The sequence below is a fragment of the Selaginella moellendorffii genome, unplaced genomic scaffold, assembly GCF_000143415.4.
Source record: "Selaginella moellendorffii unplaced genomic scaffold, v1.0 SELMOscaffold_30, whole genome shotgun sequence".
NCBI lineage: Eukaryota > Viridiplantae > Streptophyta > Lycopodiopsida > Selaginellales > Selaginellaceae > Selaginella > Selaginella moellendorffii.
In genome coordinates, this window is record NW_003314291.1 from 352,248 (window position 1) to 374,291 (window position 22,044).

Consider the following 22,044-nt stretch of genomic DNA (forward strand, 5'->3'; position numbering starts at 1 on the left):
CTGTGGCATCGATCACAATACGCGAACTCCATCGCGTAGGAGCGAAACTCGTACCCTGAGAGGAGCCTCTTGCATCCACGCGAGGCATATTCCCGTGTGAGGGAATTTTTTTTCTTTAGAAGGGTGTTTGAAAGCGTAACAGCAGAATTTAGGTTAGGACTAGATAAACAAAAAGGTACCAATAAGAAAGAAAAATTAGTCAAATAAAATTGAAAATAAAATCGAAAAGGTGCCAAAAAGGAATACATAAACCCTATGTTAAAAGGTAAATCACTATATAAATCTAGGTATCAAAGTGATCACAACACAACAAAGGATCAATGAGGAAGCTTGTGCTAGCTGCTTTCTTGGCTATATTCTTTGCAGGAGCTACTTCTTCGCGATTGTTAGCGTCTACTCCACCACGATCTCCATCGCCAGGATCTCTAGCAGTGGAGAAATCGATCTCTATAGCTGTTTCTTACACAGGAAAGGATACCTTCGCCGATGGAACCCTTTTGACGTGCCCGCAAACCGCGATTCATCCCAACGTTATGGTCCCAGGAGATGTTGATCCTGCGCAGCTTTACTCCATCGTGATGATAGATAGGCGAGCTTCGCGGTCGATGTTTACATTGGCAGATCAATTCACGTACGTCCACTATTGGATCGCCAACATCCCTGGATCAAAGGTTGACGCTGGCACCATTTTGGAGGAGTATATGAGGCCTGCACCCCACGACTTCATGCAGCACAAGTACGAGTTTATACTGTATAAGCAGCAAGGGCAGATCAATACGCCTCTCGCGGATAGATTCGTCAAGGACTGGGAAGCGGTCGCAAGTGCTTACAACCTTGGCAGCCCAGTAGCAACGACTTCCTTTGTTGCGCAGCTCACCCTAAACTTTAGAACGAGAATGTTCCAATGTTAAAAAGGTGGCTTCTTTGAATCATTGCGTGTTGTTCGAAACTAGAGAAAAGAGATTCAACTATTGTTAGAACAAGATCGTCCTAATGTTATAAAGGTGGCGAGATTACAGATGTAATGTTCTTTGAATTAAGAGAACGAAAATAGAGAAAAGAGATACGATTACAGTTTAGAGTGGTGTATGGTACTGTTTCTCAAGAACACTGTCCCGGATAGGACGACTTTGCCTCTCTCTTTAACTTTGCACTTGAAGGAGATCCTGAAAGAAGAAGCAAGTGTTATGGGGATGGTCTAGAAACGATTGCGGGCGCTTACTGCGAGCTCTCACCTTGTTCTTTCTTCATCAATGTTACGAGCGTTTCGCCCGGATAGACGTGGTGCAGGAACCTGGAGCTGATCCTCGCAATTCTCGTCGTCGGATCGCCGTCACAGCAGCACCGAATTATAGCTCGCACGGCATAGCCAAGCGTGCAAAGCCCATGAAGAATGGGACGCTGGAAGCTGTGTTTTTAAATCCCGTCACAGAAGTCATTCGCAAGAACAAAGCTTACCCCGCATCTGCGGCGAACTTTGGGTCCGAATGCAAGGGATTCATGTCTCCTGAAAGACGGTAAAGTAACGCCTACATCACGGACAAGTAACTTACGCTCTAAAAGGGAAAACCAAAAAAGAAAATTAATCTCTCGTTTACCTGGTTCGGCCTGATTTGATCTTCAAACTGGAAGTCTGGAGGAGTTGCGTCGAATTCTTTCTCATTGAAACTGATGGCTGGAAACTGCGACGATGTTCGCGACGAGAAGGAGAACGGGTTTCCAGGACCTGCCGAGAATCCGCCAGCACCGCGTAAAAATGCCAAAGTCCTGCAAAATTGTTGACTTAGCGCTAGGCCTACTCTCCAATGGGACAAAAGCTACAGCACCTTTGCAGACATAGCACTTCCCCGGTATCGATGTCTCGGTGCAAGAGTTCCATTTCAATTAACGCGGCTCCTGGAAAAGTGACGCTCAGGCCTATCATTTTTGCGCATGAAAAACGAAACAGTCGTACCTTTGTCGTGAAGACCTGAAATTCGTTTGCTCCTACGAACCTGAATTTACAAAGATAAAGACACTTGAAATTCAAGGAAAAAGAGAAAAGAGAAACCTTACCCGTGCACTCGTTGGATGTGGTTTGTAAATTTCCACATACTGTTCACCACCAGTAGCTTCGGATCAAAGCTGCAAATTATATACATTTTTTTCCAGGCTAAAACAAGAGATGGCAGTTAGGTTAGGAATTAGATTTTGTAACTTTGATTATGAATGGGAAGATATGATGTCAATCTAGAAAGACGCTTGCTGTCTGATCAATCTTGGTGCCAACAAAATCTGGTGAGTTCTGTAGATTGTGATCCAAAAGCTGCAGCAGCAGATAGAGGTGGAACTGTGATGGAGAGATATCCACAGCAGCACACTGGGAGCCAGATGAAGGAGCCTCAGATTCAAATTATGATAGCGGCACATTGGGAGCCAGAGGAGCCAGGCAGAGATCTCCAATCCAAGAGGATTTTCATCCAGATGGATGAATGTAACCTCTCATTAACTACACAAGAAGACACTCTACAGAAGTTTGGTGGTGTGTCCCTAAAGAGACTATTAATGTCAAGCATGACATTCTGCCATAAATACCTTCACTTCTGGAGAACATGAAACAGATGGCTTGAAGGAACTCTATTAGTGATTAAGGAATTTTGGCATGGCAGTAAATTTTGATAGAGTCATGGATTTTCTGTCAGGATCTCATTTCTGCATCAACATCTCCACATGCAATGTGAATGGCAAAGAAAATTTACAAGAGGAGAAAGATCACAAAAGGTGATTGTTTGTTCATTCTTTTTTTCTTGCGTGTTCTTATTTTCAGGGTCCCATGCTTAGCATCACTCCAAAGAAGGCCAATTGGGACTTGTGTAAAGACCTACAAAGAAGCTGGAGAAACTGGAGAAACAAACAATGCATGCTATTCTAAGCTTCTATGTTCTTGAAACTTATCTTAGTTTTCTTTCTCTCTGGCTGCTCAAAGCAGGCTATAACAAGACTAAATTAAGTTTCTATTCTCTACGATGTCACTTTTTTGTTCTCAAGCTTTGATATTTAGAGCTGTTTCTGCTTGAGCACTTTGACCACCAGTTCCTTTGGGTGCATAATCCTGTAGTGCCACTTTTTTAAGCCTGCTTATCTGCTTGATAAAGAGAGGAAGTGGCTGCAATCTCGTTTGATTTGCTTCTTCTCATTACTAGGGTTTGGGACCACTAGGTTGTGCTCCAAAGAAGGCAGGATTTTGTTTCTCAAGATTACGTTGCATTTCTAGAGTAAGGCTGTGGTGTCGTCGCAGAACCTCGAAGAAGGCAAGATTTAGTTTGATTTCTTCTTCTCAAGTGCTTGACATTGCCAAGGTTTGGGAGGCTATAGCATCATCACAGTACCACTAAGTTGCGATCAGAGGAGAACAATCTCAAAACACACTCACCGACCAGCTCTAAATGGAGTGCGACATAAGTCAATTCCATTCATGTTGATGTCTTGCTTAAGCAATCTCTCTGGAGACCAGATGGATAGATTTTTGGACCACATGTTTACTATGGCTATGCAGGGATGTGGTGAGCAGCCAAGCTTACATCATGAATTGCCAACCAAGACCAGGAGAGCAAGGATGCATCTGAAGAGTTTCCTTCACAACAGCTTGGCTAGTGAAATTTTTGTCATTCTTCCTAAAATTTTGCCATAAAAGTTTCCATAAAAGTTTTTTTGAAAAAATCCTCTATCCAGGCTGGCAGTGTTACTTGAGGCTGTAAATATCACCAGCAAGCCTATTATTGAAAAGAACTGTAAATGTGGGAAGAACCTTCTAACTGTCAATAGAAGAAGAAAAAAAAAACACTTAGTAGTACTTACCATGAACTCTATGTTCTTCCACAGTTTCCATGAAGGAGTTATGTGTCTATTTACCTGCAAAGTGAAAGAAATCATCTCAAACCTACTGAAAAAAAAGCTTAACACTAGGATCTTTGATGAAAAACTATTGCAGTTGCCAACTATAATCCAAGCCTACTCCATATGCAAAAGCATGAATCAAGTCATGTAATTATCACTGAAAATACCAGCTTTTCCAAATCGAAGCTTCCTCTTGCTTCCACAAAACACATCTGAAAGTCATAAACTTCAAGCACTTCTTGGCTGCTTCTCTTAGAAATGGAAGTGCATGCTCTCCTATGTCAGAAAAAGAATAGCTTTTGTCTATAAAAATGTTAAAAAGAGAGATTTTGATTGGTATTATAGGATTTTGTTTATTATACTGGACTGGATAGCAACATAGCTTTTCGATCTTCCTCGCATTCATTACTATTCTTCTCAAAACTTGGTAGCCATCATTTTCACTAAAATCTAAAACAAGCACTAACTAAAGTCATGTAGATACTTAAGTTCATTAAGAAATTTAGACCACATAAAGTGCTGGTATGGTAGCAAGAATTATAGTTGAGGCCTTTGGAGTATGTACAATGTTTGTCAGGGAAAGCTAAACAAAGCTAAATATGAAAGACTTCCTGACTCTCACTAGAAAAGGTAGACAAACCAAAAAGACACAAGTGCTCACATGTGAAAAAATATGTGGGATTGAGAGCTTTTTCTTTGGCAAGGCTATTGTTAAACATGACTTTCACTCAAAAGCATTAACATAAATCTTTCAAGGAATAACAACAAAAAAAAAAGAAAGTGGAAAGAAAAATAAGATGAAAAACCTCTCATCCAAATCTCTTACTCAAAAGCTTTAGAAACAAGCTTTCATGGAAGAAGAAATCAAATAAAAAAATAACAATAAAACTTAAGGTTTTATTTAAAGTTTTTTGTTGCAAATGTGATTGTAGATATCAAAAATTATCTATTGGTAAGTCTTTTCAAATATTCTTCTCTTATTGCCATAACGGCAAAAAGTCAGTATTGTTAATTCTCTTTATTAGTCTTTGTCCAAGTTAGTTGAAAAATTGATCATTATGTATATGCTTATCCCAGATAAACATAAGGTAAGAACTTCTATGTGTTTTTGCTAAGTACATTCAACCTAAGATAAGAAACTCATATATTACTTTGCACTTATTAGTGTTGGGAATCCCTGCAATATTAACATTGGTCCCTTAATATTCATTATATAATAGCTTATTGTGTCTGCCAAAACACTCTTATTATCATTCCCCATTTGGTCCCATTAACAATTTATAAAAAGTTATAAAATCTAGATTTATTAGTGAGACATATCTATGATATGTAAAGATTATCTTGAATATGATGGTTTTGAACTTGCATTAGATTTACAATCTAGCACCATTCCACATTTAGAAAATCTTGTCCTTATATTGCATCTAGAGGCCCAAACTCCATACTATGCTAACCAATGGAGTACCTATATTTTTATGTTAAGCCACTAATATGCTGAAATAGTATTAAACTCTATTAGCTTTGTTTTGTGTGTTGGTCTTAGTGTTAGGATATTAGATCTTTTAAAACTATTCCAAAGTCATTCTATACTCCTGCCTTTTTGGTCATTAAGTTATATATTTAAAAGTTATTTTATGCCTTAGTTCCTTCACTCTAGAGCTATATACCTAAGAGTTTGGCTTCATTCTTTCATTCAGTGCCTTGAGGCCTTGAAACTTAAGTTTCACTCTACTGCTTTTGGCCTATGTATTTAAGGGTTTAGGTTTCACTTTATGGTTATTCTATAGTAAATCACTATAAGGTAAATTGTAAAAACCATGTATATTACATTTTTAAGTAGAAAGATTTTACTTCTTGGTTTTTTTTTTTTTTTTTTAATTGTTGTTTATTTGATTTTACCTTGGATTTTTTTGTTGTTATTGGATTGTAAGTGATGAAATATTTTTTTGTTATTGAATTTTATTATTATTATTAGATTTCACCTTTTGGATTTTGGGGTCCCAATTCTTTAACTCAAAAGCTTTAAAACAAAGCTAAAACTAAAGTAAAAGTAATAAGAACCAATCATCCCATTCTAATCTTAATTATTGCCAATCCAGGAAAATCATACTAGTGATCTAGTGAAATTGCTAGAAAGTATATATATTGATATAATTTTGATTATAAATGGGAGATATTGACTAACATAATGTGGCCACAATGCCCTATTAAGTATTATGCCTTAAAATGAAAAAAATTTATAGATGAGTTTGATGTGGATCTGGAAAATACTTGTTGTTCAATTGATCTTGGCATCAACATTGTTGTTGATATTTAGTGAATTATATTAGTGATCTAGAAACCACAGTAGTAGATAGTGTTTAAGATCTAGGTGGAGTTAGAGAAGATCATAATGGAGCAATAGCAGATATAGCATTAGATTGTGAAGTAATAATAGCCTTATTAAAACCTAAAGGTATGTAAAAAGCTAAGTGAAGCTTTAGATTCAGATTGTGATCTAGAGCTTGGGAAAGCTGCATTATTACACTGGGAGCCAAACGGTAAAAAGCCTCAACCTAAGCTAGCTAGAGCCTCAAATTGAGATAATGATCCAAAGCTTAAGGAAGCCATAATAGTATATTAGGAGCTAGAGGAGGAAGCCTTAAATTCAGATTATGATTTGGAGTTTAATGGAGCCATAACAGCTAGAAAAGTTAGGTAAAGAGCTTGAATTTGAGAGGATTTTCATCTAGGTGCAATAAATAATGAATGAATAGAACCTTTCTTTAGCTACACAAAAAGACATTTTACAAAATTCTGGAGGTGTGTTCACGAAGAGACTATTATAGAGATATAAATAATTTTGAACAAGGTCTTATTGTAGTGAAGGTAACTTATCCTGCTATAAATGCCTTTTCTTATGAAGAAAACAAAATGAATGGTTTAAAGAAACTCTATCGATGATCAAGGAATTTTAACATGGCAATAAGTTTTGGCAGTCATAGATTTTAGGATCCAAATTTATCTTTTGGATCAATCAAGGTAATATATCATTCAAATTTTTATCCTCTATTCTAAAGGTTCCTTTTCACAAAAAGTGATCTTTATCACTATGGGGTGATTTTACATTAGGATGGCTGTTAAGGCTCAAAGATCGTCCACCACCTTTATGCCATCATAAAATCTGAAATTCTGAATGGTGGAGAAGTTTATTTAAACCATTACCACTATTTTTTATTCCCTTTTCAAGAAGTTTAACTAAAAAGGATATCAAATAGGTGTTAAGCAACTTTCAGTAATGATCTAGAGTAACTTTTCCTCACAAGTGTAGAAGTGGATTTCAATTATCCAGAGGCAAGTGATTTATTTTGAGAGTTTTGCTTTTTGCTTTTATAGGAGATTATCCTACTTTGTGTAAGGCCAAAATATTTCTCTCTGGAGCTCTCCATTGTCATTGACACTTTTTTTTAATAAGGAGAATCACAAATGTACAGGACCACATTGATATTTAAGAAAAGAAGAAGAGGACAAAAGTTATCATATATCTCAATAATTGATTGCAAAGTAGATTTCTAACACAAAAAAGGCTTGTAAGCATACTCCTCATCCATATCAAAGAGTTACATGAAATGCTATTACCAAAGTTTTAGCAACTGGGTATTTTGAGAGTATTAGATACAAACTTATGATGAACTTTAAAGAAAAATGAACTTTTGTTTCTATTTTAAAACTTTAGAGGCTTTACAAGATATATGAATTTGATTTGTTGCTGCTTTGAAATTTTTTATAATGTACTTTTTATAGAAATTGAGTGTTATGATGTGTATTTTATCATGAATAAGATTTACTGCTTAATCATAAAAGCAAAGTTGACAAGATTGTTATATATATCTGACAATAACTACCTTTTAACATAGTAGGAAGCATTTAGCCTCAGGAATTTGAACAATACCAACTATTCAATGTTGAAGAAAACAAAGCATTCATTCAACTTTTCTTGATCTAATTTTTTAATGTTCCCAAAGATATTTTAAATTGATATTATACACTTTTTTTACACACATACAGTTGCAGAAGGTTAGACAAAAAGTGCTCTTTAAGTTAAAAGGACACTCTTGTGTGCTTTTGGTATTTATTGTGAAAAAATCTTATAAACTAAACATATCACCACTTGAGTATGGTTTTTATCTTTTCCACTCTTAATATTCATTTTTATTATTCATAAAGTGGGGAGATGATCAATAATATGGAGTGGCATGTGTCACATTACATAATATGGTGCTATAGGTTTGAGAGGATAGTCAAGAAGTATTCAAGCATTATGAATAACTAACATATTTCATTTATATCGTTTACTTATTTTCTATTTTAATAATTGATGACAAGTGATGTAAGTTCAATCTATTACTTCTCAAAACTTTTAACAACTGAAGTTATATATGATAGATTTGACAATGAAGACAGCAAATTACCTTTAGAATGGCTATAAACTCTTATTAGAATAGCTGTACAAAAAATTATGGAAAGAGTGTTAAATATATATATAGTAAATTGTTGATTATTACAAGTTTTGAGTTGGTATTTTGATGCACATATAAGCTCAAAAGAGGAGGCTTAAAAAGTCGGAAGTCAACTTATTAAATTTGTTGAGAAGTGAAAATTTAAGTCCATTTTCTAAACTACTTTATTAAGAGGTGTTTTCTATGAAACAGGAAAGAGAGTGATATTATCAAATGGACATTAAGTAGAGAGTAAATATTTTTACATGCTTAAAGGCCATAATTTATATTTTCAAGGGAGTTATTTGAAATGAGGCATGCAATTCCTTTCTTTGTATTTTGTTTTGAATGGTCTGTTATTTTTAGCTCAAAGTTATAGGAAACACCATCTACTTCCTTTGCCTATAGAAAAATTCTTCCTTTCAATCTCAGATATTTTACATCATTGTCTTTTACTTGAGTTTCACCACAACACAAATTTAGCCTTTGAATACAAGCTCCATGACAAACTACTTCAACTAAGACATATAAGGAATTTACCAATTTATCCAAGAAAAGGCAATATTATAGGTAATGGTTTAACACCATCCATCCATCATCCATCATGAAATTCAACTTTTATAACAATACAAGAATGATGAATGGTCTTTGAGCTTTGATAATCATCCCAATATAGAATCGATACATATTGACAAGGATCACCCTATATGAAAAAGAACCTTTATAAAAGACGATAGAAAGTTGAATGATACATTATCTTGATTGATCCAAAAGATGAATTTAAATCTTAAAATCTATAACTCTGCCAAAACTTACTATTGTGCTAGAATTCCTTGATCATTAATAAAATTCCTTCAAACCATTCATTTCATTTTCTCCACAAGTGAAGGTATTTATAGCAAGATGACACACTTGATATTAGTAAATTCAGCTGCTTAGCTAGTGGAAGATAGTGAAACATAAAATTACCTTCATTGCAATGGTACTTTGATATGGATACCATTCTATCTCAATAATAGTCTCTTTAGAGACACACCTTCAGAATTTTGTAGAATGCCTAATGAAAGGTTTTATTCATCCATTGCTTGCATCTGGATGAAAGTCCTCTCAAATTTAAGTTCTCTACCTAGCTCCTTTAACTCCTAGTGTGTTGCTGTGGCTCTATCAAGCTTTGGAACATAGTCTAAAATTAAGGCTCCTTCCTTTAACTCTTAGTGTCCTATTATGACTTCCCCAAACTTTGGATAATTTGAGGCTCCATCTAGCTCAAATTAAAGCTTTATGCATGTGCTGCTACAGCTTCCCTAACCTCTAGATCATAATCTGAATTTAAGGCTTCACTTAGCTCAGATTGAAACTCTTCACATAACTCCTCTAACTCCTTATATGTTATTGCTACTTCATAATTTGATGTTAGATCTGTTATTGTGATTAGTTCTCCATCATGATCTTCCACCTAGATCGCAACCACTATTGCTTCTAATTCACAATCTACAAAACTCATTAAATCTTGAGTGAGTTTTGTCGGCACCAAAATCAATTAGACATATGTCCTCCAGATGTGCTCCAAAGCCACATACAGATCTTCTGCATTTTAGGGCAAAATACTGCAGTGTAATCAATATAATCAAAGTTACAAAATCATAGTCGATTTATATACTGTCTGGCAATTTCACTAGTTCCTATTTTGCTTCCAGAAAGATCACGAAAAACAATCAAGCAAAGGAAAGAAATGCCAATGGATGGAGCTAGTGCTAGCGTTTTAGAGAAAGATCGCTTACCAGGATTGCCTTGTGCGCGCACACATCCGGCCCATCACACGCCTTGAGCGTCACATCCAACAGTGGCAAATCGAGGGTGTCCTGGTCCCAGGCACGCAGGAATTTGGCCTGGCACGCCACCGCTTGGAGGCGGCGCTCCTTGTCCCGGAGGTGCTGCTGCGCTCCCCACCAGCGACTCCAGCCTGAGAGGAGCCTCTTGCAAAGCAACGCGAGGCATATTCCCCCTCTCTCTTTTCTTTAACGCGGCATGTTTGAAACGTAACAGCAGAATTTAGGCTAGGACTAGATAAACAAAAGGGTACCATTAAGAAAGCAGAATTTAGGTTAGGACTAGATAAACAAAAGGGTACCATTAATAGTCTAGGTGCCAGAAAGGAATGCATAAACCCTATGTTAAAAGGTAAATCACTATATAAATCTAGGTATCAAAGTGATCACAACACAACAAAGGATCAATGAGGAAGCTTCTGGTAGTTGCTTTCTTGGCTATATTCTTTGCAGGAGCTACTTCTTCGCGATTGTTAGCGTCTACTCCACCACGATCTCCATCGCCAGGATCTCTAGCAGTGGAGAAATCGATCTCTATAGCTGTTTCCTACACAGGAAAGGATAACTTCACCGATGGAACCCTTTTGACGTGCCCACAAACCGCGATTCATCCTAACGTTATGGTCCCAGGACATGTTGATCCTGCGCAGCTTTACTCCATCGTGATGATAGATAGGCGAGCTTCGCGGTCGATGTTTACATTGGCAGATCAATTCACGTACGTCCACTATTGGATCGCCAACATCCCTGGATCAAAGGTTGACGCTGGCACAATTTTGGAGGAGTATATGAGGCCTGCACCCCACGATTTCATGCAGCACAAGTACGAGTTTATACTGTATAAGCAGCAAGGGCAGATCAATACGCCTCTCGCGGATAGATTCGTCAAGGACTGGGAAGCGGTCGCAAGCGCTTACAACCTTGGCAGCCCAGTAGCAACGACTTCCTTTGTTGCGCAGCTCACCCTAAACTTTAGAACGAGAATGTTCCAATGTTAAAAAGGTGGCTTCTTTGAATCATTGCGTGTTGTTCAAAACTAGAGAAAAGAGATTCAACAATTGTTAGAACAAGATCGTCGCAATGTTATAAAGGTGGCGAGATTATAGATGTAATGTTCTTTGAATTAAGAGAACGAAAATAGAGAAAAGAGATACAATTACAGTTTAGAGTGGTGTATGGTGTTGTTGCTCAAGAACACTGTCCCAGATAGGACGACTTCGCCTCTCTCCTTAACTTTACACTTGAAGGAGATCCTGAAAGAAGAAGCAAGCGTTACAGGGATGATCTAGCAAGAGAAACGATTGCGAGTGCTTACTGCAAGCTCTTGCCTTGTTCAATGTTACGAGGACGTGGTGCAGGAACCTGGAGCTGATCGTTGCAATTCTCATCGGATCACCGTCGCAGCCGCACCGAATTATAGCTCTCACGGCATAGCTAAGCATGCAAAGCCCATGAAGAATGGGACGCTGGAAGCTGTGTTTTTAAATCCCGTCACAGACGTCATTCGCAAGAATAACAAAGCTTACCCTGCATCTGCGGCGAGCTTTGGGTCCGAATGCAAGGGATTCATGTCTCAGAGTAACGCCTACATCACGGACGAGTAACTTATGTTCTACAAGGAAAAACTAAAAATGAAAGTTAATCTTTCGTTGCCTGGTTCGGCCTGATTTGATCTTCAAACTCGAAGTCTGGAGGAGTTGCGTCAAATTCTTTCTCATTGAAACTGATGGGAAACTGTGACGATGTTCGCAACGAGAAGGAGAACATCGTCTCCTACTCTAGAAATGCAAACATAATCTTGAGAAGAAGCAAATCAAACAAAATCCTGCCTTCTTTTGAGCACAACCTAGTGGTCCCAAACCCTCGCAATGAGAAGAAGCAAATCAAACGAGATTGCAGCCACTTCCTCTCTTTATCAAGCAGATAAGCCAGGCTTTAAAAAGTGGTACTACAGGATTATGCACCCTAAGGAACTGGTGTCAAAGCTCAAGCAAAAACAGCTCTAAATATCAAAGCTTGAGAACAAAAAAGTGACATTGTAGAGAATAGAAACTTAAGTTAGTCTTGTTATAGCCTGCTTTGAGCAGCCAGCGAGAAAGAAAACTAAGATAAGTTTCAAGAACATAGAAGCTTAGAATAGCATGCATTGTTTGTTTCTCCCAGTTTCTCCAGCTTCTTTGTAGGTCTTTACACAAGTCCCAATTGGCCTTCTTTGGAGTGATGCTAAGCATGGGACCCTGAAAATAAGAACACGCAAGAAAAAAAGAATGAACAAACAATCACCTTTTGTGATCTTTCTCCTCTTGTAAATTTTCTTTGCCATTCACATTGCATGTGGAGATGTTGATGCAGAAATGAGATCCTGACAGAAAATCCATGACTCTATCAAAATTACTGCCATGCCAAAATTCCTTAATCATCCGTGTTTCATGTTCTCCAGAAGTGAAGGTATTTATAGCAGAATGTCATTCTCTTTAGGGACACACCGCCAAACTTCTGTAGAGTGTCTTCTTGTGTAGTTAATGAGAGGTTACATTCATCCATCTGGATGAAAGTCCTCTTGGATTGGAGATCTCTGTCTGGCTCCTTTGGCTCCCAATGTGCCACTATCATAATTTGAATCTGAGGCTCCTTCCTCTGGCTCCCAGTGTGCTGCTGTGGCTATCTCTCCATTACAATTCCACCTCTATCTGCTGCTGCAGCTGCTGGATCACAATCTACAGAACTCACCAGACTTTGTCACGAAGATTGATCAGACAGCAAGTGTCTTCTAGGTCGACATCATATCTTCAGTTAATATCTCCCATTCATAATCAAAGTTCCAAAATCATAGTCAATTTATATACTTTTGGGCAATTTCACTAATTCCCCATCTCTTGTTTTAAATGTATATAATGTGCAGCTTTGATCCGAAGCTACTGGTGGAGATTCACAAACCACATCCAGCGAGTGCACGGGTAAGGTTTCTCTTTTCTCTTTTTCCTTGAATTTCAAGTGTCTCTATCTTTGTAAATTCAGGTTCGTAGCAGCAAACGAATTTCAGGTCTTCGTGACAAAGGTACGACTGTTTCGTTTTTCATGCGCAAATATCTATGCGCCACTTTTCTAGTGGTTGAAATGAAACTCTTGCATCGATACCGGGGAACTGCTATGTCTGCAAAGGTGCTGTAGCTTTTGTATAATTGAACAGAGAGTAGGCCTAGCCTAATTCAACAATTTTGCAGGACTTTGGTATTCTTACGCAGTGCTGGAGGATTCTAGGCAGGTCCTGGAAAGCCGTTCTCCTTCTCGTTTGTCATCGGAGAACCTCGAAGAAGGCAAGATTTAGTTTGATTGCTTCTTCTCAAGTGCTTGACATTGCCAAGGTTTGGGAGGCTATAGCATCATCGCAGTACCATTAAGTTGCGATCAGAGGAGAACAATCTCAAAACACACTCACCGACCAGCTCTAAATGGAGTGCGACATAAGTCAATTCCTTTCATGTTGATGTCTTGCTTAAGCAATCTCTCTGGGTTGAGCTTCTCAAGCTTAGACCAGATGGATAGATCTTTAGACCACATGTTTCCTATGGCTATGGTGCCTGCAGGGATGTGGTGAGCAGCCAAGCATACATCGTGAATTGCCAACCGAGACCAGGAGAGCAAGGACGCATCCTAAGAGTCTCCTTCACAACGGTTTGGAGGTACACCATTTTCATACTTGGCAACTTTAGACTTTCCAACCATACCAGTAATCTCATTGCACAACCTTCTTTTTTATTTCAGGATGGATGGCAAGCTCCACTAGAATCCATTCAGTGAAGAGAGCAACGGTGTCAAACTTTGGAAATCATCTCCTATGAAGTCACAGCATAAGAAACATTATGTAAGTCATTAGAGCAGGAACTGCATACTTCTGAGATGATGTTTATGCATTTTAAAGTGAAAATACATGTTAAAAATAATTAATTAGAATGAAAAGTGGTATAGTGAAAAGGTGGCTGCTTTTTAGGTTATGTGTAAGAAAAAATCATTAGCATTTCACCATATCACAATTCCATCTAGTGAAATTTATGTCATTCTTCCTAAAATTTTGCCATAAAAGTTTTCCATAAATTTTTTTTTGAAAAAATACTCTGTCCAGGCTGGCAGTGTTACTTGAGGCTGCAAATATCACCAGCAAGCCTATTATTAAAAAGAACTGTAAATGTGGGAAGAACCTATGTGATGACTTCTAACTGTCAATAGAAGAAGAAAAAAAGCACCTAGTAGTACTTACCATGAACTTTATGTTCTTCCACAATAAGAAGTTATGCATCTATTTACCTACAAAGTGAAAGAAATCATCTCAAAGCTACTGAAAAAAAGTTTAACACTGGGATCTTTAATGAAAACTATTGCAATTGTCAACTCTAATCCAAGCCTACTCCATATATAAAAGCATGAATCAAGTCATGTAATTATCACTGAAAGTACCAGCTTTTCTAAATTGAAGCTTCCTCTTGCCTCCACAAAACACATCCAAAAGACATAAACTTGGAGTACTTCTTGGCTGCTTCTCTTACAAATGGAAGTACATGCTCTCCTATATCAGAAAAAAAAAAACTTTTACCTATAAAGAAGTGAAAAAGAGAGAGATTTTGATTGGTATTATAGGATTTTGTTTATTACATTGGACTGGATAGCAACATAGCTTTTCAATCTTCCTTACATTCATTACCATTCTTCTCAAAACTTGGTAGCCATCATTTTCACTAAAATCTAAAACAAGCACTAGCTAAAGTCATGTAGATACTTGAGTTCATTAAAAAATTTGGACCACATAAGGTGCTAGTATGGTAGCAAGAATTGTAGTTGAGGCCTTTGGAGTATGTACAGTGTTTGTCAAGGAAAGCAGAACAAGGCTAAATATGAAAGACTTCCCTCATTAGAAATAGGTAGACAAACCAAAAACACACAAATGCTCACATATGACAAAACATGTAGGATTGAGAGCTTTTTGTTTGGCAGGGCTACTGTTGAGCATGACTCACTCAAAAGCATTAGAACAAATCTTTCAAGGAAGGAACAACACAAAAAAAAAATAAAAAATAAAAAATAAAGTGCAAAGAAAAATAAGATGAAAAGCCTCTCATCCAAATTCTCTTACTCAAAAGCTTTAGAAACAAGCTTTCATGGTAGAAGAAATCAAGCAAAAAAAAAAAAAAAAAAAAAACTTAAGGTTTTATTTAATGTTTTTTGTTGCAAATGTGATTGTAAATATCAAAAATTATCTATTGGTAAGTATTTTCAGATATTCTTCATTTTACTGCCATGATAGCAAAAAGTTAGTACTGTTAGTTCCTTTTATTAGTCTTTGTCTAAGCTAATTGAGAAATTGGTCATCATGTATATGTTTATCCCAGAACATAAGGTAAGAACTTCAATGTGTTTTTGCTAAGTATATTCAGCCTAAGATGAGAAATTCATATATTGTTTTACATTTACTAGTGTTAAAAATCTTTATGATATTGAGGTTGGTCCCTCAATATTCACTATATGGTAACTTATCGTGTTTGCCAAGATACTGTTATTATCATTCTTCATCCATTCCATTTCATTAGCTATTTATAAAAAGTATCTAGATTTACTAGTGAAGTATATCTATGGAAATGGTTTTGAACTTGCATCTAAATTTACAATCTAACACCATTTCATATTTAATAAATCTTGTTCTGGTTTTATGTTTGGAAGCCCAAACTCCATACTCTGCTAACTGGTAGAATACCTATATCTTTGCATTATGCCACTAATATGTTGAAATAATATTAAACTCCGTTGGCTTTGTTTTATATATTGGTTTTAGTATTAGGATATTAGATATTTTAAAACTATTCCAAAGTCACTCTATGCTCTTGTCCTTTTGATCATTGAGATATATGCTTGAAAGTCATTTCATGCTTTAGTTCCTTCACTCTGTTGCTATATACTTAAGAATTTAGTTTCACTATTTCATTCAGTGCTTCAAAGCCCTGAAACTCAAGTTTTACTTTATTGCCCTTGGCCCACATGTCTAAAGCTTTAGATTCTAATTTATGGTTATTCTATAGTAAATCACTATAGAGTAAATTATAAAAACCATGTACACTACATTTTTAAGTAGATAAGTTTTATTTCTTGATTTTGTTTTTTGTTTTTGTTTTTGTTGTTTTTTATTTGATTTTACCTTGTATTTTGTTGTTATTAGATTTCATATTTTGGATTTTGGGATCCTAAATCTTTAACTCAAAAGCTTTAAAACAAAGCTAAAACTAAAATAGACAAACAACTAAAGAAAAATAGGAAACAAAAGTAATAAGAACTAGTTATCCCATTCTATTCTTAATTACTATTAACCCAGGAAAATCATACTAACAAACTAGTGAAATTGCTAGAAAGTATATATATTGATATAACTTTGATTTAAATAGGAGATATTGACTAAAATAATGCCACAATGCCCTACTAAGTATTTTGCCTTAAAATGAAGAATATCTATAAATGTATTTGGAAAATACTTATTGTTCAATTGGTCTTGGCACCAACATTGCCATTGATATTTAGTCAATTATGTACATCGTGATCTAGAAGCCATAACAGCAAATAATGTTTGAGATCTAAGTGGAGCTAGAGAAGATCATGATAGAGAGCTAGCCACAATAGCAAATATAGCATTAGATTGTGAAGCAACAATAACCTCACTAAGACTTAAAGGAGCTATGCAAAGAGTTAAATGAAGCCTTAGATTCAGATTATGATCTAGAGCTTGGGGATGTTATAGTAGCACATTAAGAACCAAACCAACTAGGTAAAGAACTTCAACCTAAGCTAGGTAAAGCCTCAAATTCAGATAATGATCCAAAGTTTGGGGAAGCCACAATAGCATATTAGGAGCTACAGGAGGAAACATTACATTTAAATTATGATTTGGAGTTTAATAGAGCCACAACAGCACACTAGAAGCCAAAGGAGCTAAGTAAAGAATTTGAATTTGAGAGGATTTTTATCTAAGTAATGAATAAATAGAATTTCTCCTTAGCTGCACAAAAAGGCATTTTACAAAATTCTGAAAGTGTGTCAATGAAGAGACTATTATAAAAATATAAATCATTTGGAGCAAAGTCCCATTGCAGTGAAACTTTATGTTTCACTATTTCCATTAGCCAAGTAGTTGAAGTTACTAATGTTGAGTGTGTTATTCTGCTATAAATACCTTTGCTTGTGGAGAAAACAACATGAATGGCTTGAAGAAACTCTATCAATGTGGGGAAAAATACACGACAACAAGAAAGACGGGAAAGACTCCCCTAGGGCTTGTATTCAGCAGTAACTACAAATCACTCATACTGAGTGTGCTGGGCCTGCAGTAACTCCTCTATGATCACACGTAGGTAACGGTACCACACTTGACCACAGGTTGGACAAGTAGTTGGAATTTGCTGCTCCTCTTGAATTCTCAACTCCTCGATCGCACGCTTTATCCGCATGTTGTTGGTGACGCGATCGGCAACGGGATCTCGACGGCCTATAGGAGGTCTCACCATCTTCGAGCAAAGAGAACTCCAGAACCCGAGAGAAAACAAGAACTGTAAAATAACTGAATGGCCGTACTTAAATTCAAACTCCCAAAAACTTAAACACCAACCAATGGCTGAAACTTTCCCAGCTAATAACTCTTCATCCACAACTCCGATCGACTTGATTTTACCACCAAAGAACTGCCCTTGATCAGATCTTCAACTTTCTAGAAAACAACTTCTTCAAATTCTCACTTCTGAAATCCATCACTTTTTCTCTCTCTAAACGAAATATTCATAGAAAGCTTCTTCAGCGAGCTTCTTCAATTTTCACCTTTTTCTAGCTTAGAAATACGTCAGTACTCACAAAAACAACCTCAAGTATGAAAATACGACCGTATATACGGTTGACACCATACCACCCTGATACTCGCGCCGCCCTCGGCACGCTGACTACCATTAACCACTGACTTCTTGACTGGTTCAAACCCAACTCTGCTACACTTTCCTCTGACACCGCTCAACTCGGCTCCATTTGACTTCTCACACGGCGACACTTCGCCTCTTTCAACTCTCTTCTCCTACACTATTGCTGAGCTCGCCTCCACCGACGTCTACAGCCTCCAAAAATAAATCCTCCTGGCGCTCCACACCTGAACTCATAAAATCTCCCCCTTCAGCTGCTCCTCTCAAAGATGTGCAGCCAACTCTACCTGCGTCTTCTACGCTTGTTCTTAAATGAAAACACCAACATACCTCCATTCGATTCTGAAACTTCCCATTCAGCTACAACCACAGCTCTCAGCTGGCCTCAGCTCTGGTCATCCTCGACTCTGATTCGGATGGCTCCGACACATTGGACTCTCGCTCAGCTCCGGCTGTTTCATCATTTGAACGTGTATGGTACTTTTTCAATCAGAAACCATTGATCCGCGTTGGCAGCAGGTTCCCACTCAAATCTGCCACCTGCACTGAGCCATTGTCGTTGACATTCACCACCACGTAAGGGCCCAGCCACCGTATCTTGAGTTTTCCTGGCCGTTTCCAAAACTTGCTGTCATACAGCAACACCAAATCCCCTATTGCAAACTTCCGCTCTCGAATATGATCATCATGCCATTTCTTTCTCCGCTTCTGCAATGCCTCTCTAGCTTGAAATGCCAACAGCCTCGTCTCATCCAATCGTTCTAGCTCGTTCAACCTCTGCTGTATGGCACCGTCCCAGTCCATAGCATGCTCTACAGCCGTCCTCAAGGCTGGAACTTCAAGCTCCACCGGCAATAGTGCTTCCTGCCCATAAACCAACTGAAAAGGTGAGAACCGAGTGGTCACCTTAAAAGCAACTCGATATGCCCAGACTGCATCCAAAAGGCGCTTATCCCAATCTGTCCGAGAAGCTGAGCAGGTCTTAGTAACAATCCGGCAAAGAGTTCCATTTGTACGCTCCACTTGACCATTGCAACGCGGGTAGTAAGGAGTAGACTTCGAGTGATAAACTCCATAAGTTTCTGTCAGTGCTGCCACTGCCTCGTTCAAGAAGTGTGTTCCCCGATCACTCACCAGTTCGAGGGGAACTCCAAACCGTGTAATTATCTGCTCATAAAGAAACTCCGCAACCTTCTTACCAGTATCCTCCCGTAGAGCCTTCACCTCAGACCATTTTGTAACGTAATCAATGCAGACCAGTACATACTTATAACCTGTCCGTCGAGCTGGAGGAAACAGTCCGCAAAAATCAATCCCCCATTTTTCAAACGGCATCACTGGCAACAGTGGATGAAGAGGCTGGTAGTCACGCTTATCTGGCTTCCCTGCTCGCTGACAAGGGTCACAGGTTTTGACATAGTACGTAACCTCCTTCCTCAATGTCGGCCACCAATATCCAGCTCTGCAAATAATCTCCACCGTCGCTTCTGTTCCAAAGTGGCCTCCATATGACGAGTCATGGCATGCCGCTATCACCTTAGTCGTCTCATGTGGTAGCAAACACCGCCTCAGTACGCTATCTCGTCCAATCCGGTATAATACACCGCCAACCATCGTATAGAGTCGGCTCTGCAACAAAAGCCGTCGCTTCTGCCGGTTATTCAACCCTGCCGGATACTCGCCATTGCCAAGGAACTTAACCATCTCCACATACCAGTCCGGCACTGTTTCAAATTGGAAGATAGGTGCATCTGGCAAATCATCCTCTACGCCTACTTCCTCATCACTGTCCTGTGGTGGCAGCCTCGATAAGTGATCTGGCATCTGATGGCTGCTTCCAGGTTTCAACACAATGCGGAACTGAAATTCCTGGAGCAGCAACAGCCAACGTGTGATTCTTCCTGTCTTGCATGGCTTCCCTATTAAATACTTCAGTGCCTGATGATCAAGGAAAAACACGAACTCCTTGCCAAGTAGATAATGCCGATATTGCTGGATCGCATAGATCATGCCGAGTCCTTCCCTCTCAGTTGCTGAATAGCTCTTCTCAGCCGTTGAAAGTTGACGGCTGCTGTAACATATTGGATGATCTGCTCGTCCATCTGAGCATTGACACAGCACCACACCAATGGCCACTGCTGATGCATCCACGTGAACGTGAAACTCCAAGTTCCAATCTGGCATCTTCAAAATCGGCGCGTTTACCAGTGCCAGTTTCAAGCGTTGGAAGGCCGCCTCACATACAGTTGTCCACTCATATTTAGCCCCCTTCTTCAGTAGGCTAGTCAAGGGTAGAGCTTTCTCGGCAAAGTTCCTCACGAAACGGCGGTGATATCCCACATGCCCAAGAAATGCCTGCAATTGCTTCACAGTCTCTGGTGACACCAGCTGCATGATCACCTGCGTCTTGGCCGGATCGACAGCTAAACCTTCTCTTGACACTATCCGACCCAGCAGCACTCCATGCGTTACCCAGAACTGACACTTGAACGGGTTGAGAGAAATCCCATAGTGCCGACAGCATTCAAAACACTTCTCGAGCAAGCCTTCATGCGCCAACTCGCTCCCATAGACACTGAAGTCGTCAAGGAATACTTCCATAAACTCTCGCATGTACGGCTGGAAAGCTGCTGTGACGACCCGCTGAAAGGTGGCAGGTGCATTACACAGGCCGAAGGGCATAACTTTGTAGGCATAGCAACCCCACTCAGTCACAAACGTGGTTTTGAGCTGATCCTCTTCTGCTATCTGCACCAGTCGTGGTATCACTGCTGTCATCGATCCCATCCACTATCGGCTCACACGCTACTGGAGTCCAGGCCGGCCTCTTCCTTGTCCGAACTTGGATAGTGCGCGACTTGTTTCCATCTCCAATCGTAATAGTCCCCTTCGGCCAACTCTGATCTGCCCAGGCCTGTAACAGCCACGGTCTTCCCAAAAGAATTGGATAATCCAGCTCGTGTCCAACCATCCTCAGCACCACGTAATCAACATAAAAGATAAAACCGGCAATCTCCGTCTTCACCCCAGTAAGTACACCAACCGGTCTCGAGCGAGAATGGTTCGCCATGCGGACACGAAAATAAACTGGAGATGGCTGCTCCAACCCAAGTTTTGACACCATTTGCTCAGGCATTACGTTGATGGCAGCACCTCCGTCAATCACGCACCCCTTCAAGTGCTGACCTGAAATCTCTGCATCTATAATTGGATTCTCTGCTTCGATCATTGGCCATGCTGCATTCACTACCACCTCTCGATGGGCCTTGACTGCTGTGGCCACCACTTTCCTCAGACTTGGTGCCAGCTGTAGTAATTGCGCAAATGTGATACTCGGCTTTTGATTCTCTAAGTCCTTGAGCACGTCGTAGGGCTGAGTTTCTAGATTTAGCACCTGCTTATACCGGCGAGATCTCCGCTGGCCCATCTTCAACGGCTCACCCCCAAAATGTTCCTTGAATACCTCTGCCAGCCGCTGCGGCGTCGAGATGCCCACCTTCCTCATAACCTCTTGCGGATCCATTCCACCACTCACTTGGTTCGCGTCCGTTTCCTTGCCGTCATTAGGGCACTGAATAGTCCCCGTGATATTCTTGGCGAGATCTCCGCCATCGGCTATCGGCGCATCCTGAATGCCGCCTCCTTCCAGACCTAAGTCGATCCCCATTTTTTCCTTGTGGCGCTGCTCCTTCCTGTTTTGGCGAGCTATCATCTCCGGATCCTCCTGAGTATGCGTCCGCTCAATTCCCTGTTCAGCCCTTGTTCTCGGCTCATCTCGGATGTACAACCTGCGGTCCCTCCGCTGCAACTGTGCTCGTGTGTTGACATTCCACACAGGTGTGTCCGCTCGTAACTCTTCAGAATTCACGAAAATGGCTTTAGTATCCACCACCTCTTTTCCCTTGTCCTGATTTTGACGCT

The 22,044-nt window shown here is 39.1% G+C and overlaps 1 protein-coding gene and 1 pseudogene across 1 annotated transcript; one reads left to right on the forward strand and one right to left on the reverse strand.

The window, feature by feature from the left end:
* Positions 1-320: 320 nt before the first annotated feature.
* Positions 321-911, forward strand: LOC9646540 (protein D2). Its single transcript, XM_002976191.1, has one exon. It carries the CDS (start codon positions 321-323, stop codon positions 909-911), a length of 591 nt encoding a protein of 196 aa, XP_002976237.1.
* Positions 912-1,085: 174 nt separating this feature from the next.
* On the reverse strand, positions 1,086-10,352 carry LOC9646541 (annotated as a pseudogene).
* Between the last annotated feature and the right edge of the window lie 11,692 nt (positions 10,353-22,044).